General features: G+C 39.0%; 1 protein-coding gene across 1 annotated transcript in view; it reads left to right on the top strand.

Moving 5' to 3' along the window:
• Nucleotides 1-20,808, top strand: part of LOC126830936 (glycine receptor subunit alpha-2) — a 32,790-nt gene extending 11,982 nt beyond the window's left edge. Inside the window, exons 2-8 of the mRNA XM_056102868.1 lie at nucleotides 8,478-8,990; nucleotides 9,503-9,573; nucleotides 10,519-10,586; nucleotides 17,301-17,527; nucleotides 18,180-18,262; nucleotides 19,634-19,765; nucleotides 20,432-20,808. Coding sequence (XP_055958843.1) covers nucleotides 8,905-8,990; nucleotides 9,503-9,573; nucleotides 10,519-10,586; nucleotides 17,301-17,527; nucleotides 18,180-18,262; nucleotides 19,634-19,765; nucleotides 20,432-20,808 — 1,044 coding nt within the window. The 5' untranslated portion in view covers nucleotides 8,478-8,904. The remainder of the gene's footprint in view (nucleotides 1-8,477; nucleotides 8,991-9,502; nucleotides 9,574-10,518; nucleotides 10,587-17,300; nucleotides 17,528-18,179; nucleotides 18,263-19,633; nucleotides 19,766-20,431) is intronic.
• The last annotated feature ends 2,892 nt before the right edge of the window (nucleotides 20,809-23,700 follow it).

Below are 23,700 nucleotides of genomic sequence, written 5' to 3'. Positions count from 1 at the left end.
TTTAGAATGAATGGAATGAGGTTTAACGTCCCACATTCCTGCACCAACCGGGCTAATGAAGAAAGGCATAAGCCATAATTACAGTGTGCAATGGGGTAAATTTTGCCTGACAAGCAATTGAATTCCATCTTTCAAGGGTCGTATACGTGCACGCAAATGAGTAACGCGACCTCGGGTTTTCGTCCTACTGGAACTACTAGACGTTGATTTTTAAAAAAACAAAACAAACAATAGTTTTATTCATTAAATCTGGATTTGGATTGGGGAACAGGCTATGTCTATGTGTAACCACCTCTCTCTGATTTAGATACATGTACACATTATAAATATATACATACATACATAATTACATAACTATAGATATAGAGCATATAGGATACATAATGGATAATATAGAGACTGAGATGACTGTACAGTGTTCAGGGCTTGAAATAACTTAAGAATTGTTTTAAGGAGATTTAAATCTTTTTGATAAGAGAATAAATTGTTGGACGTCTTGGAAAATAAGTGTGTTTATCTGAGGACTAAATTTTGTTGACCCATACAACAGACAACTGATTGTTTTATGATTGTGTTGAAGGTTATGGAATGTCTGTTTTCTTGCATCTGAATGCAAGGGGCATGTGAGTAAATAATATTCGTGATCTTCGAAGTTGTGACCACAGAGGCAAGCAAGGCTATCATCGACGTGTCTGAGGAATTTATGGCCTTGTAGATTTGAGCAGCATAATCTTAGTTTACTGTGGATTATTTGTAATTTTCTTTTCTCTGGATCCTTGCCACGCTCTCCTTCAAGCATCTTGAAAACCTTCGTCGGTCAACACCGGGATCGAACCCAGGTTACGCATTGCGCCAAAGCGACTCGATGAAAGTCATTTCGACGCTAAACACGGCATTTGTTTTTTTTCTGCCTAGTTGTCTCTTTAAAAAGCTTAACTAGTGACGAACATTTTTATATTAAACCCATAAAATACCCGTCTCAGACTGAAAGGGATTGATTTACAATAAATCCAGGGGTTTTCTTTATGTAAACTGTATTTTAGATTTATGGTCCAATATTCTCCATAGCTTAATCGATTTTAATTTTTTTTTCTTCCAATTATTTTAAAATTTGTATATTATATTAAAATGTAAGTCTTGATCGGAATCCTAAAACCTCGAACTCGCGGGTTAGGCTAGTGGGGAGCCACAGTGGCTAAATAAGTAAGATGCCGACTTGCTAGCCTGGAGGTCGCGGGTTCGATCCGGGCAGCTGTCTAATCGTTCGGATGGGGCGAAAACCCGAGTTCCCGTGTACACATTGGCGTACACGTAAAAGATCCCTTGGCAGTTGGAATTCTATATGAGAGTAGGCCGCAGCACATTGTATGGCCTATGCCTGTATCCATTATCCCAGTCGGAGTAGAACAATAGGACGTTAAACCCCAGTTCTTTTTATTTCTTTCTGACACCATGTATCATGCATTTTTGTTTCGTTCGGCGGACAGTGAGTAGGACGCTGGTTCGCTCCTGGTGTTAGCCGAGAAAGTTCCTTGGGATTATCCGGTATCCGATGCGGTTTCCCCTTAATAGTGCATGAAAAATGGCCTGCCAAGGACAGTGTTAAGTCGTTCGGATGGGTTACATGTTAGTGATCACTTGAGTTGAATCACTCTTGGTATCGTCGATGAATATTTGTTGATACGATACATGGTTTTGCCGATGAGTGAACAGTTTGTTCTGTGGATGGTATCGTCTATGAGTAGTCGCCGGTAAATGGTATCATCGATGTGTGGACAATGTATTTCTATGAATGGTATCGTCTATGAGTAGTCGCTGGTAACCGGTATCGTCGATGTATGGTTTTGCTGATGAATGGTGTCGGTATGGTATTGTCGACGGATGGACCTTTTTTACGGCAGCAACTTCATAATTTATCCAGTGTGCGTACTTAGAAAGAATTGTTGTATTGTAATCTTGTATTATATAAACCGAATTCTTAAGTTTTGTATTTTGTCTTGTTTATTCCCCAAAACGGTCACGCCCCGACCATCCGGTGACAATGCCAACTTCAGAATTATTAGTATAACTATAGCATTTACTTGACAATTGTGACCATTTTCATCGGGCCCTAAATCGACTCGAGTGTTATAATCTTTCCAAAAATGTATAGTCTGTTTAGCTTTGAGGACCTTGCAGCGGAATTGTGTTTATAAGCAAGCTAGAGATTTATTTACCGACGGCCATAACTGTATCTGTGGCTTTGTATTTTCTGTATAGGAGCAACTCGATTACTCGTATTATTGAGAAGTTAAATCTTTCGTTTCGGACATCGCTAATTCAGATCGCCGTACAATAATTATAGCCTTTCCTAATGTCAAACAGTCTTCCATCGTAAATCTTTCTCGAACACTTTTATTATAACCACCCTCAATAATTACGTCTCCAACGAATCCTTTTTTTATTGCGCCGCAACCACAATTACGGTATTGAATTTACTGAGTTGTTAATTGTTGAAAAGAACTCTGACACCGTCTACACTAACGTTATAGTAGTCCATAATGGGTGTATAGTCTATTTATCATTGTAAGTTAAAATAGACAACAACAAAGTGAAGAGGAGGTGTTCGGTTTCTACCGTCACCGTTATCATATATACCGGCGAGGACATGTATCCACCGGACTATTTTAAAGGACAATACTGGTGTCATTCATTATCACATATGTGATAGAACTGCTTTAACACCTTTCAAATGTAATTTTAACACAGAGATCATTGCTACTATAGATACATAATCAAGGTTTCAACAAACGCAAGTGACGAACGCAAAAGGAAAACACGAGTTATCCTTCTATATAACTGATTAAAGTGACGAGTGATAACAGATTGTGAGAGGATATCTGACAATTCAAAACAGAAATTGACTGTCACTAGAAAAGAGAAAACGAAATAATATAGAAAAAGTTCGTGCATTACCATGTTTTTATTAAGTAAAGAATGAACAAAAACAGGTGAATGTACGGACTATTTCTATTTTTCTCGTGTTCTCTTATTCAGTGACATTCAATTACTATTTTGAATTGTCAGATGTCCCATCACAGTCTTATATAATAACTTTTGGTCTTCGAAGGAATTCTTAGTGAGCAGAAATTCGCCCGTGTATCTGTTATCACTCGTGACTTCAGCCAGTTATATAGAAGGGTAACTAGTGTTTTCCTTTTTTATACGCCCACATTGAAATGTAGCCGTATATTGTCGTCGCCCCCGTCCGTCGGTCCGTGTCCACAATTGTTTGTGGACGCTCTAGAGGCTAAAGTTAATATCCGATTGACCTGAAATTTATACACAGTGGTTAAGGTCATGAGACGAAGACGTCCGATAATTACTGCCAGAGTTATGCCCCTTGATCACTTTGAAAAATCTTGTGGACGCTCTAGAGGCCAAAGTTAATATCCGATTGACTTTAAATTTATACACAGTGTTTAAAGTCATGAGACGAAGAAGCCTATTGATTTTCAGCGATTTCCGATAATTACTACCAGAGTTATGGCTCTTGATCACTTCAAAAAATCTTGTGGACGCTCTAAAGGCCAAAGTTAATATCCGATTGACTTTAAATTGATACACAATGTTTAAGGTCATGAGACGAAGCATCCTATTGATTTTCAACGATTTCCGATAATTACTGCCAAAGTTATGACCCTTGATCACTTTGTGACGCTCTAAAGGCTAAAGTTATCATCCGATTGACTTCAGATTGATACACAGAGTTTAAGATCTTGAGACGAACAAGTATATTGATTTTCAATGAATTTTTAGGACTTAAAGTTGAATAGCTAAATCCATGATATTTAAAGTTTTGTATACACAACGTTAGCATGTTGCAGAACTTTATAAAAACCAAACAAATTCTAATGGTTATCTGATAATTACTTTATGAGATTTGAGTGTATTATAAATGTTTCATTACCGAAAAAAGTAAAAATATGCGACAACTCTTGTTGACTGCCCGGACGATTTAGCTGTTGTGGGCGTATGTTTCGTTTCCTGGCAACCTATCTTTAATTTTGCGTTCGTCACTTCCTTGTTAAACCCCATTTTATTTCATATTTACGAAAACTTATTTAATAACATTTACTACCCAATTAATAGAAGTAGATTTGTGACAACTGACACGTATGCACCTGTGCTGTCGCACCTATCTCCAAACATAGCGACATTTATACGATAATTTATGTATATATATATATATATACTTATTTTTTTCACAGTAGTGGTCACTAAATAAACGGTTATGTTGTATTTAACAAGTTATAACCATTTATAGGGTGACCCACCATAAATATATATCTCTAAATATCTCGACAATTACACCACAATATTTATAGTATACAGATGTGACGAAGATTAATTATATCCTGGATTTTTTTAAACCAAAATAGGAAAACCCAAAGGAAAATACTGCTAGTATCCTGTTGACACCTTACTCAACTCTTTCGGAGATATTAATTCTACTAATCCAAAAGATGACGTTCCTTCTTCTATTAGTGTTTAACGTCTGCTTCCTATAATTGCGATATCGCAGACAACTTGTTTATTTTTAATATCTTAGCGCACGCGCAGGGGTCTTTCGTGTTGGGGGAAACCGGAGTATCCGGAGTAAAACCAAGAGTTTGATAAGGCGCCCAAACGCTAACATCAGGGATCAAAACCACGACGGCAAGCCAGTGGTGACCAGCTAGTATCCCGAGTAAAATCAAGAGGTTAATAAGGCACCTCTATCCCCAAGCCCCATACGCTAACACCAGGGATCATAACCACGACGGCAAGCCAGTGGTGACTAGTAGACCGGGAGCCCAGAGGGTCGAACCTAGACGAACGAGGTACCAATATCTGACCATATAGACATCTACATATTAACCTGGGATGCACAGAAGTGGGCGTCTACCGGGGTCCAGTCCATGGTTGTGGCCCTGGTGACCCCTAGAATGACCCTCAAAATGGGCTATACTCATACATTCGAGGTACCGACTGAAACCAATTTTAAATGAAAGAGTACATCTCACTGAGTACGAAATTGCCCATAACTGACACCCTAAATATGGACCCCCGAGACTTAGAAAAGGGTTATAATTATACATTCGAGATACCAGTTGAAACTAATTTTAAGCGAAAGAGCATATCCCACTGAGTACGAAATTGCCCATAATAGCCGATTGGGCCCCTGGGATGGCCTAAACTGGCACCCTAAAGCTGAGGGGCGGCGGGGGGGGGGGAGGGCTATAACTGAGTTATACTCATACATTCGAGGTACCAGTCAAAACCAAATTTAAATGAAAGAGTACATCTCAACAAGTACAAACTTGCCCGTAACAGACGATTTTGGCCCTGGGACGACCCAAACTGACACCTTAAATATGGACCCTGGGGCTTGAAAAAAGATGCATTCGATGTAACAGTTTTAATGAAAGAGTACATCCTACTGAGTCTGAAATGACCAGACCCTCTCAAGTTCAAAATGTTCAAATTTCAGAATCGCTCTCGGACGAATCGTCAGTCCACGCTGAATCTGTCGAGGAATCGTCATCGTATTCAGCCCCAACTACTACATTGCCAACTGCCTGTCGATCCGCAGTCTCTTCCCTGACATGAAAAAGATTAATTGGTATGGCTGGCCCCTCGAACCAATCAGGAACAAAGCAACCATTTTTCATCTTCCATCCATAATTTGCAGGTTCTATGCCATCAATTGGGTTCGTTGAGTCGGCATCACTCCACATTACGCCAACGTAGTGAGCGGGACGTATCTTGTTGCGCAAGGTCTTAGTACATGGCGGAAGTAAAGTACGGTCCGTTTTTTTATGTGGGTTATCCTGAAACAAATTCAAATTAAAAACTGCTTATTACAACAAAGGAAAAATCTAGTGATGTATTTATTGATCCTTGTCAGATATTTGACTGAGGTTTGGTGAACTTCTATAATGCTGTGGAATTATCAACTTTATAAGTATTTAAAAGTATCAGACTGGATTCTCGCGGCTGGAAGAAATCAAGGATTGCCGGACATACATGAAAGTTGGCGCACTTTGAGATTATTATTTAGTACACATACCTGGTTTATTTTCCCAGTCATTTGAAGAAGTTTAGTGTGTCTTGCCTCATCAACGTTGTCTAAGTTTTTAAAGCCATACAGCATACACACAAAATGTGCTCCCTTCTTCTCATCTGGCTTTTCTACTGCAGTCAATCGTTTGAAGAATTCTATGAAGTTTCCCTCATTATCTCCCTGGAGTATACCAAACGGCTTCACCTTTCCCTTCCTGAAGAACGCTGACGTAAAGTCACAACCCGTAAACGCATGAAGTCCTGACTGTATTGTCGCCAATCCTGGTTGTTTTGCTTCTTATTCAGTTGCAATCGAATTCACGTCAATATATCGTTGAGTATTACCGGAACCACAGTCCATTATGATACTAGGCAAATTGTCGTTTCCCATCTGTCTTTCTAGAAGCCCCAGCAGAATTACAAGCACACCAGTGTCCGATGCCCTTACCAATATGCGACCCTTGACATTAACTACATGGAACGCGATAAGTGTATCAGCTTCTTCGTGAACACTCTGGAGATGAAATGGGCGTTCAACCTTCCTAATGGCCTCCGTAGCATTGAATGTGTAGTGGAAGCATCTGCCTCCATGGGAAACTACTAGACTTTTAGGTCCAAGAATAGGTACATAATGACTCTTCGTCCATTCATCAATCAGAAAGATTGCCAACTGATCTTTGAATATACCGTTCTTTAGCAACTGCTGTCCACTTTGCTTAGGTGACTGTTCAGGACCAGTAATCACGAATGGACGATCTTCTGCTCCCCTCAATCGTCTTTTGCTCTTTTTGATTGATGACTGCACGTAGGTATCAAAGAGCATATGTATTTCACTACCGGCATTTGAGTAGATATGTGACAGCAGATTTCTGGCAAGACTTCCATATGATGCAATGCTTGTCGTGACAGATAGAAATGAGTGTAGTAATAGACCTCCGTCGACCACAGTTACATCAATTCGCGGTAGTTCATTTTGAGTAAATCCATTTTGCATTGATTCCAGCTTGTTCATAAGGTTGGCTTTGGCCGTTTTCATGATTGAGCCATCACCATGGGCAATCGACAAAGGGTAATCTGTGATAGGGAATTCCAAGACATGCTTCAAATCGAAATTAGTGCTCTCGGATACAATCACCATACGTTAACACCAGGGATCAAGAGGTTGATAGGGCGCCTCTTTCTCCAAGCCCCATACGCTAACACCAGGAATCAAAACCACAACCGCAAGTCAGTGGTGACCGGCCAGCTAGAGCTCGAAGCGCGGCACTCTAGTCCACCAGCCCCCCCCCCCCCTCCATTTGCCGATCCTAACGGTATAGTTAATAATAAAGCAAATTACAGTACTATTGGTTATCTCTTTACTGTTATTAATTAGTCCAGTTTATTAGTGAGCGGTAAATATATTTAAAAGGGCTTTTAACAGCGTGCGCCAAGGTAATACAAATAAGATAATTTCTCTGCAATATCACTAACAGAAGAGGAAGACGTTACGTCACTACCTTTTAACTATTTTTTGTATTTTATCTCATTTCATCTAGAAGTCATGTGTACAATCTATTAGGATGTTATCGATTTGTCCAGGAAGAACAATAATACGCCTCGTTGTTTTTCTCGTTGAGATTGATGGTCTTAAAAAGGAATCCTAAGACAGGTGTGGATATAAATAATAATGTTTACATATATATCTCAAGGTGAGATTAATCAATCATCGATAATTATACGACCACGAAGAAGAGCCAATACGCGAAGATAAGAAAATGTAGTATTTTAGGTTTAGGTGGGAGTATCCTGTGTAAACTTTTTAGCATGAGGTCATATCTTATGACGGTGTTTCACGCACCCGTGCTCCGATATTTTATCTGTAATGCCAACAAATAAAATTATTTTAAAGGGCACTAATTGTATGGTTGTAAACGATAGGTGAACAAAAACTGTATCATCCTTCAATTTTATGGTGCTTAGTTTTCTTGTTTACGGTTTGTTTCAGCGTGATATAGAAGGCTTACTATTATAGAACATCGGATCCCATTTCCCATTTATTTAAACCATTTGCGGGTATAGAGAAAGAATTGGGGTTTAACATCAACTCTATACAAACTAGGTCATTGTGGTATCAAAATATGGTTCATGTTTATTTCATGTGCACGTAGAGGTCTTTAGTTGTTGGGGAAAACCGGAGGACCTGGAGAAAACCACGAGGTTGGAGAGACAGCCCTAATCCTTGTCACGTACAAGCGAAGAATCGAAACCACGCCACATTAAACCCTCATCCCCCCCTCCACACACACACACACACATTCACTCTCTCTCTCTCTCTCTCTCTCTCTCGTTAGCAATATTAGTAAATATTTTTCTTTTGATCTATATTGATATTGATTCTGTTTGTATTCCAGGGAGAAATAAATTAGAAACGCCGGAGTAATCGCTACTATTGATAACAATAATATTGATCAGAATGCGAAGAGCTTGGGTGAATATTGTCGCCTGAGAAACTAGCCACAAAATTACAAAACGTGTCAGTGAACAAAAGAGTCTAATAATTTAACTTATTAAAGGATATTTCTTTGCTGGGAAACGAAATCTTGACTCGAAAAAAACTTGACAGTGAACGAAAGGAACCTAATAATTCAACTTATCGAAGGATATAACATTGATGCAGAACGAAACCTCGACTCTAAGAAGTCTTATTGGCAATAAAGGAGAATTAAAAGTATCTTGCAGATGCTCAATGTGGATATCTACAGTTAAATAACTAAATCCAGAGAAACAAACCACTCGGATTTATAGAGAAACTACACATTCTCTGCTTCCAGGATAACCATGATCGACATATTTTGCCGAGGTTTATTCTTGCTCCTGGTGGGATTATGCGGATTACTTGGTGACGATGTTTCAAGATTTTCAAGGTAAGTTGTTGCTTCAGTGGAAATAGTTTAGTTTTGAAATGAAGAATGCCATAATGAATATATAAACGAAACTGTATAGAGCCACCATGGGACGAAATGTCAAGGATTAGTACAAATAATTTGCTTCCCAACCCAAGAAAAATGAAACGGAGTTTAACGTCCTACTGTTCTGCTTCGACTAGGGTAATGAAGACGGGCAGACGTCATACTGTGTGGTATGAAGGAAAAGTATACCAGGGCAGCGGCGCTTCGACCCACTCTTATATCGAATTCCAACTGTCAAGGTTTTTTTTACGTGCACACAATGTGTATAAGGTACACCAGTAATTCGTCCCATCCGAAAGACTATACGCTGTTCCTTGCCAGGCCCTCTGACAAGGGGGAGCCACGCCGAAAAGTCCGGATGAGCTATCTCAGCCAACACAGGATAGAACACTCACCGAGTTGTCGCCACGAGTTTCTAATGTCGTGGTAAATTTTCTCATCCATCGTTTAATTTTGAATATTTCTAGACGAGAGATGTTGAATTATTTGTTGGATCCTTCGAAATACGACCCAAGAATTCCACCGGACTATGAACAAGGTAGGTTTACTCTTAAATAGTAGTTTAAGTTGTTCATTTTCGTGCACCGATTACATTTTGGGATAATTAAGATATTCCCCTATAAATTTACATGCACCGATTGCATGTGGATAATTAAGATATACCCATATACATCTTCATGCACCGATTAAGATATAGGCATATACATTTCTTTTTAAATAGAGCCCAAGCAAATCAAGAAACATTGGTTTTGCATGGCCACCTGGGTGCATATACGTTTATTTCAAGATAGGACACAAGCACATTAAAAAATGTTTGGCTTTGTATGGCTATCTGGGTATAATACATTTATCTGAAGATAGGGCCCAAGCACACCAATAAACGTTTGGCTTTGGGTGGCCATCTAGGTGCATAGGTTTTGGTTTTTTTAAATTGGGGCCCAAGCACATCGAGACAGGAAACGTTTGACTTTGCATGCGTATGTAGGGCCATACGTTTTTGCTGTAAATAATACATGAATATTATTTGTTGGTATTGATTCAGTATGTCATTAATATGAGAATAAACGTTTGGTGGCCAGGGGAGTATGCTATTTGCAAGAAACGTTAAACATGTACGTAGCATGGTTAGTCAGCGCCCGTGTCAAGGCACGTATTGCACTTCCGTTACCCATGGATAGGCAGCACTCCTGTAACCTCTTCCATCAATCCAGTATTAAATTCTTTGCCCCTGGGGCCTATCTTGTAGAGACGTTGTCAACATTCCCGTATTGTTAATAAGCCCCTGAACGACTGCTTGTGGTATTTGCACCCGGGATAACCGGCGACTATTTTTGCGCTTAACCACAGACGTTAAGTATACTAGGCAGATAAAATTTAGTTTATATCTACTTACAAAACAACTTCAGAAAATCAAAACAATGATGTAAGTGTGGATTAGATATCCAGTATGACACGTCATTTCCGGTTTGGTTTTTTTTTTCAGATCACCCTACCAATGTGACACTACAGATATATTTGTTGAGTTTTGACACTGTTAATGAAGCAGGCATGGTACGTAGTTTAACATAAATTCACCTTCATTCCACTAACACAGATCCGCGTATATACCTAAAGTAATGGTTGCGAGCATTTTAGGTCATTTCCATGCTTAAAATGATCAAGCATTATATATAGAGAGAGAAATGGGGTTTAACGTCCACTCGACACAAACTAGGTCATTTCGGGACTAGCATTTAATTCAATTTTATTTCAATAATTCGCTTGCGCGTATAGGGGACTTTTAGCAGTGGGAGGAAATCAGAAGACCCGGAGAAAACCCACGAGGTTGGACAGGCCATCATACTCATTGTCACGTACAACCGAGGAATCGAAACCACGCCAGTTGACTTAATGACAGACCTGATGATGCAGCGTGCCCGCGCTGACCATTCGGCCACCCAACCCCCCTCAATCATTATAGATTTCGGTGGGTCAATTGATGTTTTCTTATCCTGTGTCCAGGGAACTCGGCAATATATCGACGGTTTCAGTCGAACTCAGTAATATATCGATGGTGTCCTGGGGAACTCGGTAATATATCGACGGTGTCCTCGGGAACTCAGTAATATATCGGCGGTGTCCTGGGGAACCCAGTAAGATATCGACGGAGTCCAGGGGAACTCAGTAGCATACAGTGTGCTATGAGGAAAATTTTATCCGGGCTCTTATTTTAAATTCCAACTGTCAAGGGTTCTTTTACGTTCACCACCTACATAGGGCAACCACGCTGGAAAATCCCGAAGATCTTTCTTGGCTAACACCGGAGCGAACCCGAGACTTCCTATAGTTAACGAACCAGCGTGGCGCCCTATAGAATTTGATGCATTATACGGAACACTTCAGAGAGGAAGATTGAGCTCCGTCATTTATCCAACGCTTTAAGATCGCTAACTTTATTCTCGCTGTTGTTTTTTGTTGGGGTTTTTTAAATTCCTATTAGATTGAGCGGCGTGGGAGCTCCGTCATTTATCCAACGCTTCAAGATAGCTAACTTTATTCTCGCTGTTGTATTTTTAAAAAAAAACCCTATTAGAGGTATTTCATCGGACAGATCGATTGCTTTCATAACGACTAGAGGAGATTAGCCACTCAATGATTATTACATCGTATGTTTTCAAATTCAAATAATATTCCACAAAAATAATTCGATTTTCAAATAAACTCTTTTAATTTATTCCATTACATTGCTCAATGACAAAATAATAGTCCCATTAATCATTTCACGTTCATTTAAATGTCATTATTTAAAAGCTATTGACATTTCCATGGTAATTTAAACTTGTAAATCCATCATTAAGATATTTGTATAAAGTCTTATGCTATTTCAGATTTTTATTCTAAAAAACTGTGATAAACTGGATATTAATCATTGATTCAACATATTTAAAATTAAAAACAGACGCATAGTGCAAATTTTTTAATTTGAAATGTATTTCTAATTATGGTTTTCTAATGATTCAATGCTAAACGCCTTAATGAACTTTCACAGTTTAGGACCAAAGCACTGGATATGCAAACGTCGGTTCAGGACGTCCTGCTTATCATAAAACAAACGTTTCTTCAAATTCTGATAATTTGGTTGACATGGTTTTTTTATTGCCCACATTTGATGTAAACTTATGTAGTCGTTACGTGCGTCCGTCGTCCGTCCGTCTGACTGTAATTTCAAATCTCGAATGTGTTTTGCCATGTTATCTTTCCGTTCATATTTTGATTTTATAGAATATTTGATTACCCACTTTTAATGTAAACGTGTGTTTTCGTTACATCGCCCGTCGTCCGTCCGTCCGTTCGCAGTACGTCCGCCTGATCGTAATTTTAAATCCCGAATGTGTTTTGCCATGTTATCTTTCCGTTCACATTTTGATTTTATAAAATTCTCGGTGCAATTTTTCAAAACTTTGTTTGGAGTCTGTAAAACTTGTAGGAAAGCGGTTGGTCTAATACCGTTACATCTAGCGGTTGTTTTAATTTCGTTACGTCCAGCGGTTGTTTTAATTTGGTTATATCGAGGATATCTTTGGTAAACCCTTGTCCCACAGTAATACATTTTTAGGCGCTAATTTAGTGAAATAAATGAAATTGGATTTAACGCCCTATACTGTTGCTAATCAAGAGGGAAATTTTGCCCAGAGTAAGACAATAGACAGCTAACCTGTGGGTCTCATGTTCGATCCCGGTGTTGGTCGAGAAAGTTCATCGTGGTTTCCAGCATGACCCCCCCCCCCCCCCCCCCGTCGGTGATGCGAACGTATGGTCGTACCTATCAGCGTGCACGTGTAAGAACCATTGGCAGTTGGAATTCTATATAAGTTTAGGCCGTAGCGCCGCTGCCCAAACAAAATTTCGAATTCCACCTGGCATGGGTTCTTTCACGGCACGCCAATGTGTATCTCGGTTTTTCTTCCAATCCGAACGACTATACGTTGTCCTTTGCCAGGCCCTCTGTCCTGCACCAGTGACATCACGCCGGGCTATTCCGATCGACGTTCTCAGCTAACACAATGATCGAACAAGGCACCTCCAGGTTAGCGAGCCAACGTCTTACTCACTAAGCCACCGTAGCTCCTCTGTATATAAAAATATTTATATTGTTTGAATGGGAGTTGGTGGGACCGTGTTTGTATTTAGAGGTATTTGTTTATCTTTATTATCAACTGTGTGTCCATGAATAGTTAATGTAACTCGTGTGTTTTCTCTTGTTCTCCCGAATCCCTCCATGAATAGTTAATGTAACGTATGATATAATAGTTTGATAACAAACTCTTTTATATCCTCTGTTGACAATTATTATATCCGCCTGATTGAGGCACCGGGGTATAACGCCCAACTTTTCTGCGCCAACAAATTAACTGGGCAAATGAAGACGGATATACATAATGGTATGAGGGAAATTTTCCCGGGTAACAAATTAAATAAAATGAAATGGGGTTTAACGTCCTGCTTTTCTCCACCAACCGGGATAATGAAGGCGGGTATACGCCATGCATTTGCCTGGGTAGCATCTGAAATGAAATGAGATGGGGTTTAAAGACCTACTTTACTGCACCGCCCGGGATTACGCCATACAGTGTGCTATAAGGAAAATTGTGCCCAGACAGCAATTGAATTCAAAGTGTTAAGAATTCATCCGCGAGAGGGCCAGGGAAAAACAAAAAAAAAGGGGCTAAGGTGAGGGTTGGAAGTTTTCAATCAAAATCATAGTATGGGAGCATCTGGTGGTTAGAAATTACAAGCTGAAGTGATTTCTTCCCAACAACCCCCATCCCCCACTCCAACCACCACCACTGCTTAAGACCCCTACGCGCCAGCAATTTATTGGAATTAGATTGTAGTCGGGGAAAATGACCTGGCCTGTGTCGAGGACGTTAAGCTCTCTCTCTCTCTCTCTCTCTCTCTCTCTCACTTGAACCGGTTTCCTCCCACTGCTAAAGACCCCTACGCGCAAGCGAATTATGTAAATAAAATTAAACCATATGTTAGTCCCGAAATGATCTAGTTTGTGTCGAGTGGACGTTAAACCCCATTTCTCTCTCTCTCTCTCACTTGAATAAGGGGTTTTAATGACCGAATGGTTTAACTCGTGCTCGTTAGGTCATAAGGTCTCCCACTGAGTCATGTGGCATGGCTTCGGTTCCCGCTAGTTTGTGTCGAGTGGGTGTTTAATACGACCCCCCCCCCCCCTCTCTCTCTCTCTCTCTCTCTCTATCTATCTCTTGAATATTCATGAATTGAAGGCCATTATTCTCTAATGTGTGATCTGTTGCTTTCAGTGAAACAATTGTGTGGTGATGAAGTGTGAAATTATAGAGTTGGAAAAGTATCCGTCAATAATTCTCCTGTCACAAACGTCTCTCATAATAAATCTTTATGCGAAAAAATACACACTTTTAAGTGTTTCGACGAGAAATATTGTTCATTTCATTTAGTATACAGACGCTGACACCATGCTTCTACACTGATAATATATTATACACCACCTTGGCCGAATAACCTCTAGATCTTGCGGTCTTTGGTAAATCTGATTCTGACTAAAATATGTGTTTAAACAGCTTCCCAAAAGCACAGTAATCGTGTTTATATGCCCATTAAAATGTGGTCGTATATTGGCTAGCCTGGAGGTCGGGTGTTCGATCCCTGCATTGGCCGAGAAAGTTCATCCAGATTTTCCAGCGTGGTTCCCCCTTGTCAGTGATGCAGGACGGAGGGCCTGACAAGGACAGCTGTCTAGTCGTTCGGATGGGACGAAAAACCGATGTCCCGTGTACACATTGGCGTGCACGTAAAATATCCCTTGACAGGTCGAATTCGATATAAGAGTAGGCAGTAGTGCCGCTGTCCTGGCAAAATTTCCCTCATAGCCCACTGCATGGCGTATGCCCGTCTCCATAAGCCCAGTTCGGAGCAGAACAGTAGGACGTTAAACCCAGTTTCATTTCATTTCATTTCCCCCGTCACCCCACTCACCATCCGATCAGCTTTACACGCGTTGTTTAAGGTCATGAGACGAATAATCCTATTCAACGATTTTCGTTACTTGCTGCCAGAGTTATGGCCCTTGATCACTTGCACATGGGATCCGTTGATATACGTGATATTAAATATTTGAACCAAAGGCTAAATATAAACAGATAGGTCATTTAGCTTGTTTGGCAGTTTCAGCTTAAAATATTATTATTATTATTGTTCGATTTATATAGCGCTTCATTACACATGAGTATTTCTAAGCGCATTCACAACAAAACAGTTCAAAAACATTTTTGAAATAAGTATGTTTTTAAGTTAGTCTTAAAGCTCTGGATGGAAGAGGACTCTCGAAGAGTTTTTGAAAGATCAGTCCACATTTTAGCTGCTCTGACGGAGAAAGCATATTCACCAGAACGCTTATTATATTTGGGGATCCTCAATATGCTACGATCACTTGAAGAACGAAGGTTGGATCGCCGGGGAGTATAGAAATCAAAGAGTTCTTTTAAATAACTGGGTGCGGTGTCAGAATAAATTGATTTAAACACATTCACAAGAGCTTTAAATTGAATCCTCGCTCGAACTGGAAGCCAATGGAGATTCTGTAACTTAGCTGATATATGATCAAATTTTCATGTTTTAGTTATAAGACGTGCAGCATTGTTTTGCGCTATTTGTAGTCTGTTTAAAGCTGTTTCTGGTGCCCCTAATAGAAGAGAATTTGCATAGTCCATGTGCGATGTTACTAATGCTCTAACAACACTCTGGCAAGCATCGGTATTAAGATTAGAGCGTATTCTCGAAATAGCTCTCATTTGATGATGCATTTTCCGTATGATACTATTGATTTTGGGAACTGGGGACATAAATTCAATAGTAACATAACCCAGATTGGGCTATTCTCAAATGAAGAACAATCTGATCGAAATACAGATCTATATTTCGTTTCGTTTTTGGGGTTTTTTTGGGGGTTTTTTTGGTTTTTTTAATTTTAATGGCCTCCACTACATGACAATCTGACCGGTTGTAATGGGAGGTCGTGTCGGAGGTCATGAGAACGGCTTATGACCCTATGACGTTAGACATTTGGTTAACTAATCGGCGTTGATGTTTCAAGTGGGTATTTTGCTTTGTCTTCGCTGCGAAGGTCTGTCCACAGTTCCGTGCACCACACGCCGAGAACTCGCCCCAACAGACCATTTGATTTGCTAGTGTAGTACAGACAAGTAAAACGAAATTTTGAACTATAAAAAACGAAACTAAATAGTATCTGTGGTTTAACCAGATTGGAATGAATGACATAATTGCTGGACATACATAAACAATTATGGCCAGTTGCTGACGTAAAGAATGACCCGACAACCCGACTATAGCAACATGACTACGGCAAACTTGTGCACATAGTTACCCATACTAAACTTATGCAACCAATCCTGTCTACAACTAGTTCTGCTTGAGAACAGACACGAAGCTAGTTGACCGACATCTTAAGTCCTAAATCGACGATATTACTCGAAAACATTGAGCATACGCCGATAGTTTTGAGAAGTATTTATTCCGCTTCCATTTAAAGATACATTATGGGAGATAAGATAAAGAGATGGCAGTTCTCGCTATAATAGTTAAAAACTAGATAGTGTAAAGGTAATTTGCTGAAAATTTCAGTCAAATTGATCCAATGTGAGCCGAGAACGTAGCGGGTGAAATTTTCGCATAGTCTCGGTCACCATTACTAAAATCATTAATATAAACAGCATAGTCTCGATTATCCACTGTTTTGATTTAATTATCAATGGCCGTTAAGCGGCATATAGGAATCTAATCCAGCCAACATCGAAGGCTAGCCTTGACATCGAGAGTTTATTATGGTCTGGATAAGTTAATTAATGTCTAATTGATAATTTAGATAACATTTCAGGCCTAAAGAAAGACTTGTAATAAGCAGATTTTGCTCTTGCATAATGCATGTTTAATAAATTGAAAATATATATTTAATCGTTGTGTGTATGAATAACAATAGAATGTACTAAGTTTTGGGTATGGCGGTCATTCAGAGATCTACTCTCGAAGAATTTGTTCCCTTTGTCCAGAATATTAGTTTTCTAGACTATGCTTCATCTGTCAGTCTGGAAAGAAACCATTCGCCCGTTAGTCCACAACTGGTGAAAAGGGGGATAATAGAACAAATCCTTAATATGTATATGTATAAAATCTGAAGCTCAGATTCAGCTTATATATTTGATCATTTGTTTATTTCAGGAGTATTCCCTAACCATCTATTTACGTCAGAAATGGGTTGACCACCGACTCCAGTTTACCGACTACAACCGGTCTGATTGGCTAGAATTAGACACCCGAAGAATACATAATGTCTGGGTTCCCGACACGTTTTTCAGGAACGAGAAACGCGCATCATTCCATAACGTCACCGTACCAAATAGACTTATACATATTTATAAAAATGGAACCATAAATTATAGCTTAAAGTAAATAACACAATAAATTTCGTTAATTGATATGAAATGAAATGAAGAGAAATGAACGAGGGTTTAACGTCCTACTGTTCTACACCGACAGGACTAATGAAGACGGACATATGCCAAACAGTGTGCTATGAGGAAAACTTTGCCGGGACAACGTCGAGGGCCTACTCCTATCTCAAATTTAAAGTTTTGAGAGTTCTTATACGTGCACGCCAATGTGTACACAGGACCTCGTTTTTTCGTCCCATCCTAACCACTAGACCAATTCCTTGTCCTTGAAAGACCGTGGAAACCACGCCGGAAAATCTCAGGGAACGTTCTCGGGAACAAGGAACCATTTACTTCCTGGTTAGCAAGCCAGTGCCTTACTTACTAAGCCACCACGGCTCCCGATTTCCAGTGGAGGGCATCGAACGAATTATATTCGATTTCACGTGAATCTTATCTCTCTTTAATACTGTTAACATATTTTAGTGCTGCTGTCTGGGCAAAATTGCCCCCATATCCCACTGTATGACGTATGCCGGTCTTCATTAGCCGAATCGATATAGTACAGCAGGCCACTAAACCCCATTTCATTTTATTTATCTGTCTTTAATACTACTGATGGATTTTAGGTGAGTGTGTAATAAAACTGTTTGTTTTGTTGTTTCAGGTTATCGTTAACCTTGGGCTGTCAGATGAACCTAGTAGAATACCCTCTAGACTACCAGGAGTGTCCAATGATTTTACAAAGCTGTAAGTAAAGTAAAACTTTGGTATTTCAATCTTCAAGGGCATTATGTGTGGTTTAATGGTCGAGAACAAAACAAGACATTTTAAAGGTGATAGATATATTGATACGAGGATGTTAGTCCGAGTGGTGTATCAATATATTACGCAATGTATTGCTCTAGTGAATATGTCGACGGCTAACAAACAAGGAGGCCCAAGTTTCGGCCCGATAGTATATCCGAACAAGTTGTTCAGTATTCACCTGTTTGGTTTTCCTCATGTCGGCAGGCCTTTCCGCATTTCATTCTATGTCTAATCTACTAGAACTAAAGCTCTGGCTTTCCCCATGTCGGTAGGGTTACCCCTATTACATTCCCTGTCTAATCTACTAGAACAATAGCTCCGGGTTTCCCGATGTCGGTAGGGCTGCCCCCATTTCATTCCATGTCTAATCTACTAGAACTAAAGCTCTAGTTTTTCCCCATGTCGGTAGGGTTACCCCTATTTCATTTCCAGTATAATCTACTAGAACTATATCTCTGGGTTTCCCCATGACGGTAGGGCTACCCCCATTTCATTCCATGTCTAATCTACTAGAACTGAAGCTCTTGGTTTTCCCCATGTCGGTAGGGCTATCCCTATTTCATTCCCTATCGAATCTACTAGAACTATAGCTTTGGCGATTCCCTCTAGCTTGTTGTTTGAAAGGCAACTTCAACTTTAAAACGGTAAAGTTTATTTCGAAATTAATGTTCCCAGAAGTCAAAAGTTTAAATTAATTTACCACTTTACTTTTTATTCGCCAAGAATAGCCCCCAGTTAACACGTATTATAATATAATCAAGATATTAGCAGGTTTGAATACACCTCGCAAAATTGGAGAAGACGAACAATCAGTCGATTTTATAACTACTGTAAAATTACTTATGAATTAAGGTACATGACCCCTCGGTCGATTTTATAATTACTATAAATTTACTTATGAACTAAGGTAAATGACCCCTCTTAACGCAACACGCACTCCGCCACATGATGAGAATTACAGTTTGGCCACCTGCGTGTGATTGAAAAGTATCTCTTGATATATATCTATTCTTGGACTCGTTGTTTCTGTCAGTGTGTGCACGTGACGTACACATTTGTAGTATAATGAAATGAAATGGGGTTTAACATTCTGCTTTTCTGCACCGACTGGACTAATGAAGACAGGCATACGTCATGCAGTGTACTATGGCGGATATTTTTCCAGGACAGCGGCACTATGACCTACTACTGTTATTTCAAATTCCAACTATCAAGGATTCTTTTACGTGCACACCAATGTTGTGTATTTTCAGATGCTTTAACGAATGTTGTGTATTTTCAGATGCTTTAACGAATGTTGTGTATTTTCAGATGCTTATAGTACGGATAACGTGGTGTTTTCTTGGACTGATGTGAAACCTATATCAATTCAACCAGAAATACAACTCCCACAATTTTTCATAGAAGGTTATTATATAGAAGAATGTCATAGTTTATTTGAGAGTAAGTCGTCCAGTTTATAAACCAAGCTTTAAAAATGTCTTAATATATTAGAGATAAATGTTCCATGTTTGAATCTATCTAAAACAATTTAATGTTATCCGTGAGTTGTTTATGCGAGCTTAGCAAGTGTCACTTCATTGTACAAAACTTATTCATTTAGATCTTAATTAATTCGAAATTTCATCGATTTGTATCTATCCAATACTGCGCCTTGAATGTACATGTATAGGAAAGGGGGTGGGGTGGGGTGTGTTGGTTCGCAAAAAATTCATACCTACATATTGAAGTGTTGCATTGGCGAGCGCCGAGATGCTGAAAGCTTACGATGGGTGGGTTCTTGAGATCTATGCCAGAAAATTTGAATAAAATGGAACACTGTATAGGCCATTTCCCGGTTCCGACTATTTCTGGCCCACTAAACTGAGTCTGCGAGTGACGTCTTTACCATCCCGGGAACCGCGTGGCTAGTGAGCCAGCCCCTACCCACTGAGACACCGTGGTCCCCCCACCCCACTTAACCCAAACTATTTTTTTAAAGACTTTATACCCAGTATTTCAGGAGTCTTTGGATGTGAGAAGAAACGGGACAACTGCTGACAAGGGCGGGGGTTGTCGTCAGACTTCATATTCTGTAATCAAAATCCTATGTTTCTGTTATATTTTCAGAAAATTTTGCTTGTATCAGAGCTAGTTTTCAACTACGGCGAGCAATCGGCTATTTCATCGTGCAGGTTTATATACCAAGTATCATGATAGTAATTCTATCGTGGATATCATTTTGGATAGATGTGGAGGCGGTGCCGGCTCGAATCTCTCTGGGTGTTTTAACAGTGCTAACTATGACCACACAGAGTTCTGGGGCTCAGTCGTCTTTACCTAAAGTGTCGTATATTAAAGCCATAGACGTCTGGATGGCCATGTGTTTATTTTTTGTATTTGCTGCTCTGTTAGAATTTGCTTACGTTAATGTTGTAACCAGAAGAAGAACTAAACAACTTTTGTTACTTAAAGCTAAACTAGATAATGATCAGGTAAGGTTCTAATTGGGCTTGACTTATTATTTTTATATTCTACTAACCCGTCAACAACTCACGCAATAAGTTTTTATACGCTCACATTGAAATATGGTCGTATATTGCCGTCTCCCGGCCCATCCGTTCGTTCTTCCGTCCACCCAGCGTCCACATTTGCTTGTGGATGCATTGGAGGTTAACGTTAAACATATATTAGGCCTGAAATGTTATATAAACTGTTAATTAGACATATATTGACATGACAAGACTACAATCAACTTTCGATGCCATCTGACTGGTCTGATTTTCATTAGATTTCAATCCGATCAACTGTTCAACGGTCGTTGATGATTAACCGTAAAAAGCGGATAATCGAGACTTTGTTATCGTCACAACGGTAACAGTGACAATAGAGGCTACAGTGTTATTAAAATGAGAATTTATCGGCTCCGAGTGAAGTAATTTGACTGAAATTTTCAGCATATCCCCGTTACATTATCTATTTTTTTAACTATTATTGCGAGAACTGTCAGCTCTTTATCTAATCTTTAATATCAGATTGACTTACAATTTAAACACAATATTCAAAGTCATGGGACGAAGACGCCTGTTAATATCCAACGATTTCCTATAATTACTACCAGAGTTATGACCCTTGATCGGGCGTTTGTTCCGTACAATTTTAAAGATTCGAAACTTTGTTTATTATCGTTACAATGCTACTTGACAATCGAAATTATCTCGTCAAAACTTCAAATATTTATAACTTCGCTGAGAATAAAGTAATTTGAAAATTTCATATTCTATTTTTGGACTATTATAATAAGAACGGTTACAATATTAATTTCAAATTTACGTAACAATGTAACATATAGTATATGTTGTACATTCCAATCCATCTCCTTATATATGTATTTACACTTATATATGTATGTATTTGACATTTTAACTGTGTATATACACCCATTTTGTTCCTTTGTTTTAATACTATGTATGTATATTATTTAGGGAGAGGGGTTTTACATAGGCTAAGTCTGTTCCCCAATCCCATTCAGACATCCTGAATAAAAATATTGTTTATTAAAAAAAAAAAAAAAAAAAAATGAAAAAATGGGGTTCAAATTCCTACTGTTCTGCACCGACTGGGCTAATGAAGACGGGCATCTGGCATACTGTGTGCTTGATGGAAATTTTGCCCTGTCAAACTGTCAAGGGTTCTTTTACCTGTACGCAAATGTGTACCCGAGGCCTCGTTTTTTCGTCACATCTGAACGTTTTACATTATCCCTTGCCAGACCCTCCGTCCTGCACCACTGACAGGGGTAAATTCTTACACAATGCATCTTTAATCAATCTCTTTCTGTTTTTCAGGATAAAGAGGACATCGATTTTAAAAGGCCTTTTGTCCGGGCTCGTAACATGGATAAAGTAGCCCGCGTCGTTTTTCCATCAAGTTTCACCATTTTAAATATAATTTACTGGGCATTTTATGTTCATTATCCCGTAGATGCTTCGTAATTTGTGCCTTTTTTAAAATACTTAATTGTTATAAATGCGTTGGCATTATGGTCGAACAGTGATTGCCACAGGGTAATGGATAAGGGAAATGGAATGTAATCATGACGTAATTGGCAGGCATGGTAATGTAAGATTTCAACAGCAATGAGTAATTAAAATGTAAATAATTGCATTCCAAAAATACATGTACATGTAGTGGTCATATGTTAGTATTGTAACAAAACAGCTGATAATAACGTTATACGCCCATATTTTATACGCCCACATTTAGTTTGTATACGCCCAAATTTGATTTTATGCGCCCACTTTAGTTTTTATACGGCCATATTTTGTTTTTATACGCCCACATTTAGATTGTATACGCCCATATTTTGTCTGTATACTCCCATATTTAGTTTATATACACCCATATTTAGTTTATATACGCATATATTTAGTTTATATTCGCATATATTTAGTTTATATACGCCCCTATTTTGTTTTTATACGCCCACATTGAAATGTGGTCGTATATTGTCGTCGCCCCCGCCGGTCCGGCGTCCACAATTGCTTATGGACGCTCTAGAGGCTCAAGTTAATGTCTGATTGACTTTAAATTTATACACAGTGTTTAAGGTTATGAGACGAAGAAGCCTATTTATCTTCAACGATTTCATATAATTAATCTTGTGGATGCTTTATACACCGTGTTTACGCCTATGTATGATCGTTTCGATTGCCTTTAAATTGATATAGAGTTTTTAAAGGTCTTGAGGCGAATAAGTATATTGATTTTCAATGATTTTTGATAACTTGAACAGCTAAATCCATGATATTAAATGTTTTGTAAACTAAAGGTTAGCATGGGCCAAACAAATTCTTATGTTTGTCTGATAATTACTTTAATGAGTTGTTACTCTTAATCAGATTTTAGTGTATTATAAACGTTTCATTACCGACAGGGTAAAAATATGCGAAACTCTTGTTGACTGCCGGACGATTAAGCTGCTGTGGGCGTATGTTTCGTTGCCTGGCAACCTATCTTTGTATATTACCATCACCCCTGTCCGCTCCGTCAATGCCAATGGTTCCTGGTTGTCACTTTTCCATAGCTGCCCGTTGGCGTGTATCCGTTACCGGCAACGGTATATTTTACATTTGAACAGACAGAAACGAGTTTTTATTAGTAAACTTAATTTAAGAATATGCCTATGTATGTTTTTAAGGAATAATTTATCATTTCTCTGTTCATCTATAGTTATATTTAAATAACCCATTTATTTTATTACATTACATATGTATTTAGTGTTTATTATTCATGGACCACGGTAGATCAGTGAGTATGACGTTGGCTCATTAACCTGGGGTACCATGTTCGATCCCTGTGTCTTCCGAGAAAGTTCGCCACGATTTTCCAGCGTTGGT

The sequence above is a fragment of the Patella vulgata genome, chromosome 8 (genome assembly GCF_932274485.2).
Source record: "Patella vulgata chromosome 8, xgPatVulg1.2, whole genome shotgun sequence".
NCBI classification, from domain to species: domain Eukaryota; kingdom Metazoa; phylum Mollusca; class Gastropoda; family Patellidae; genus Patella; species Patella vulgata.
The sequence above is the reverse complement of the archived record's forward strand: the minus strand, read 5'-3'. Positions and strand labels throughout refer to the sequence as shown.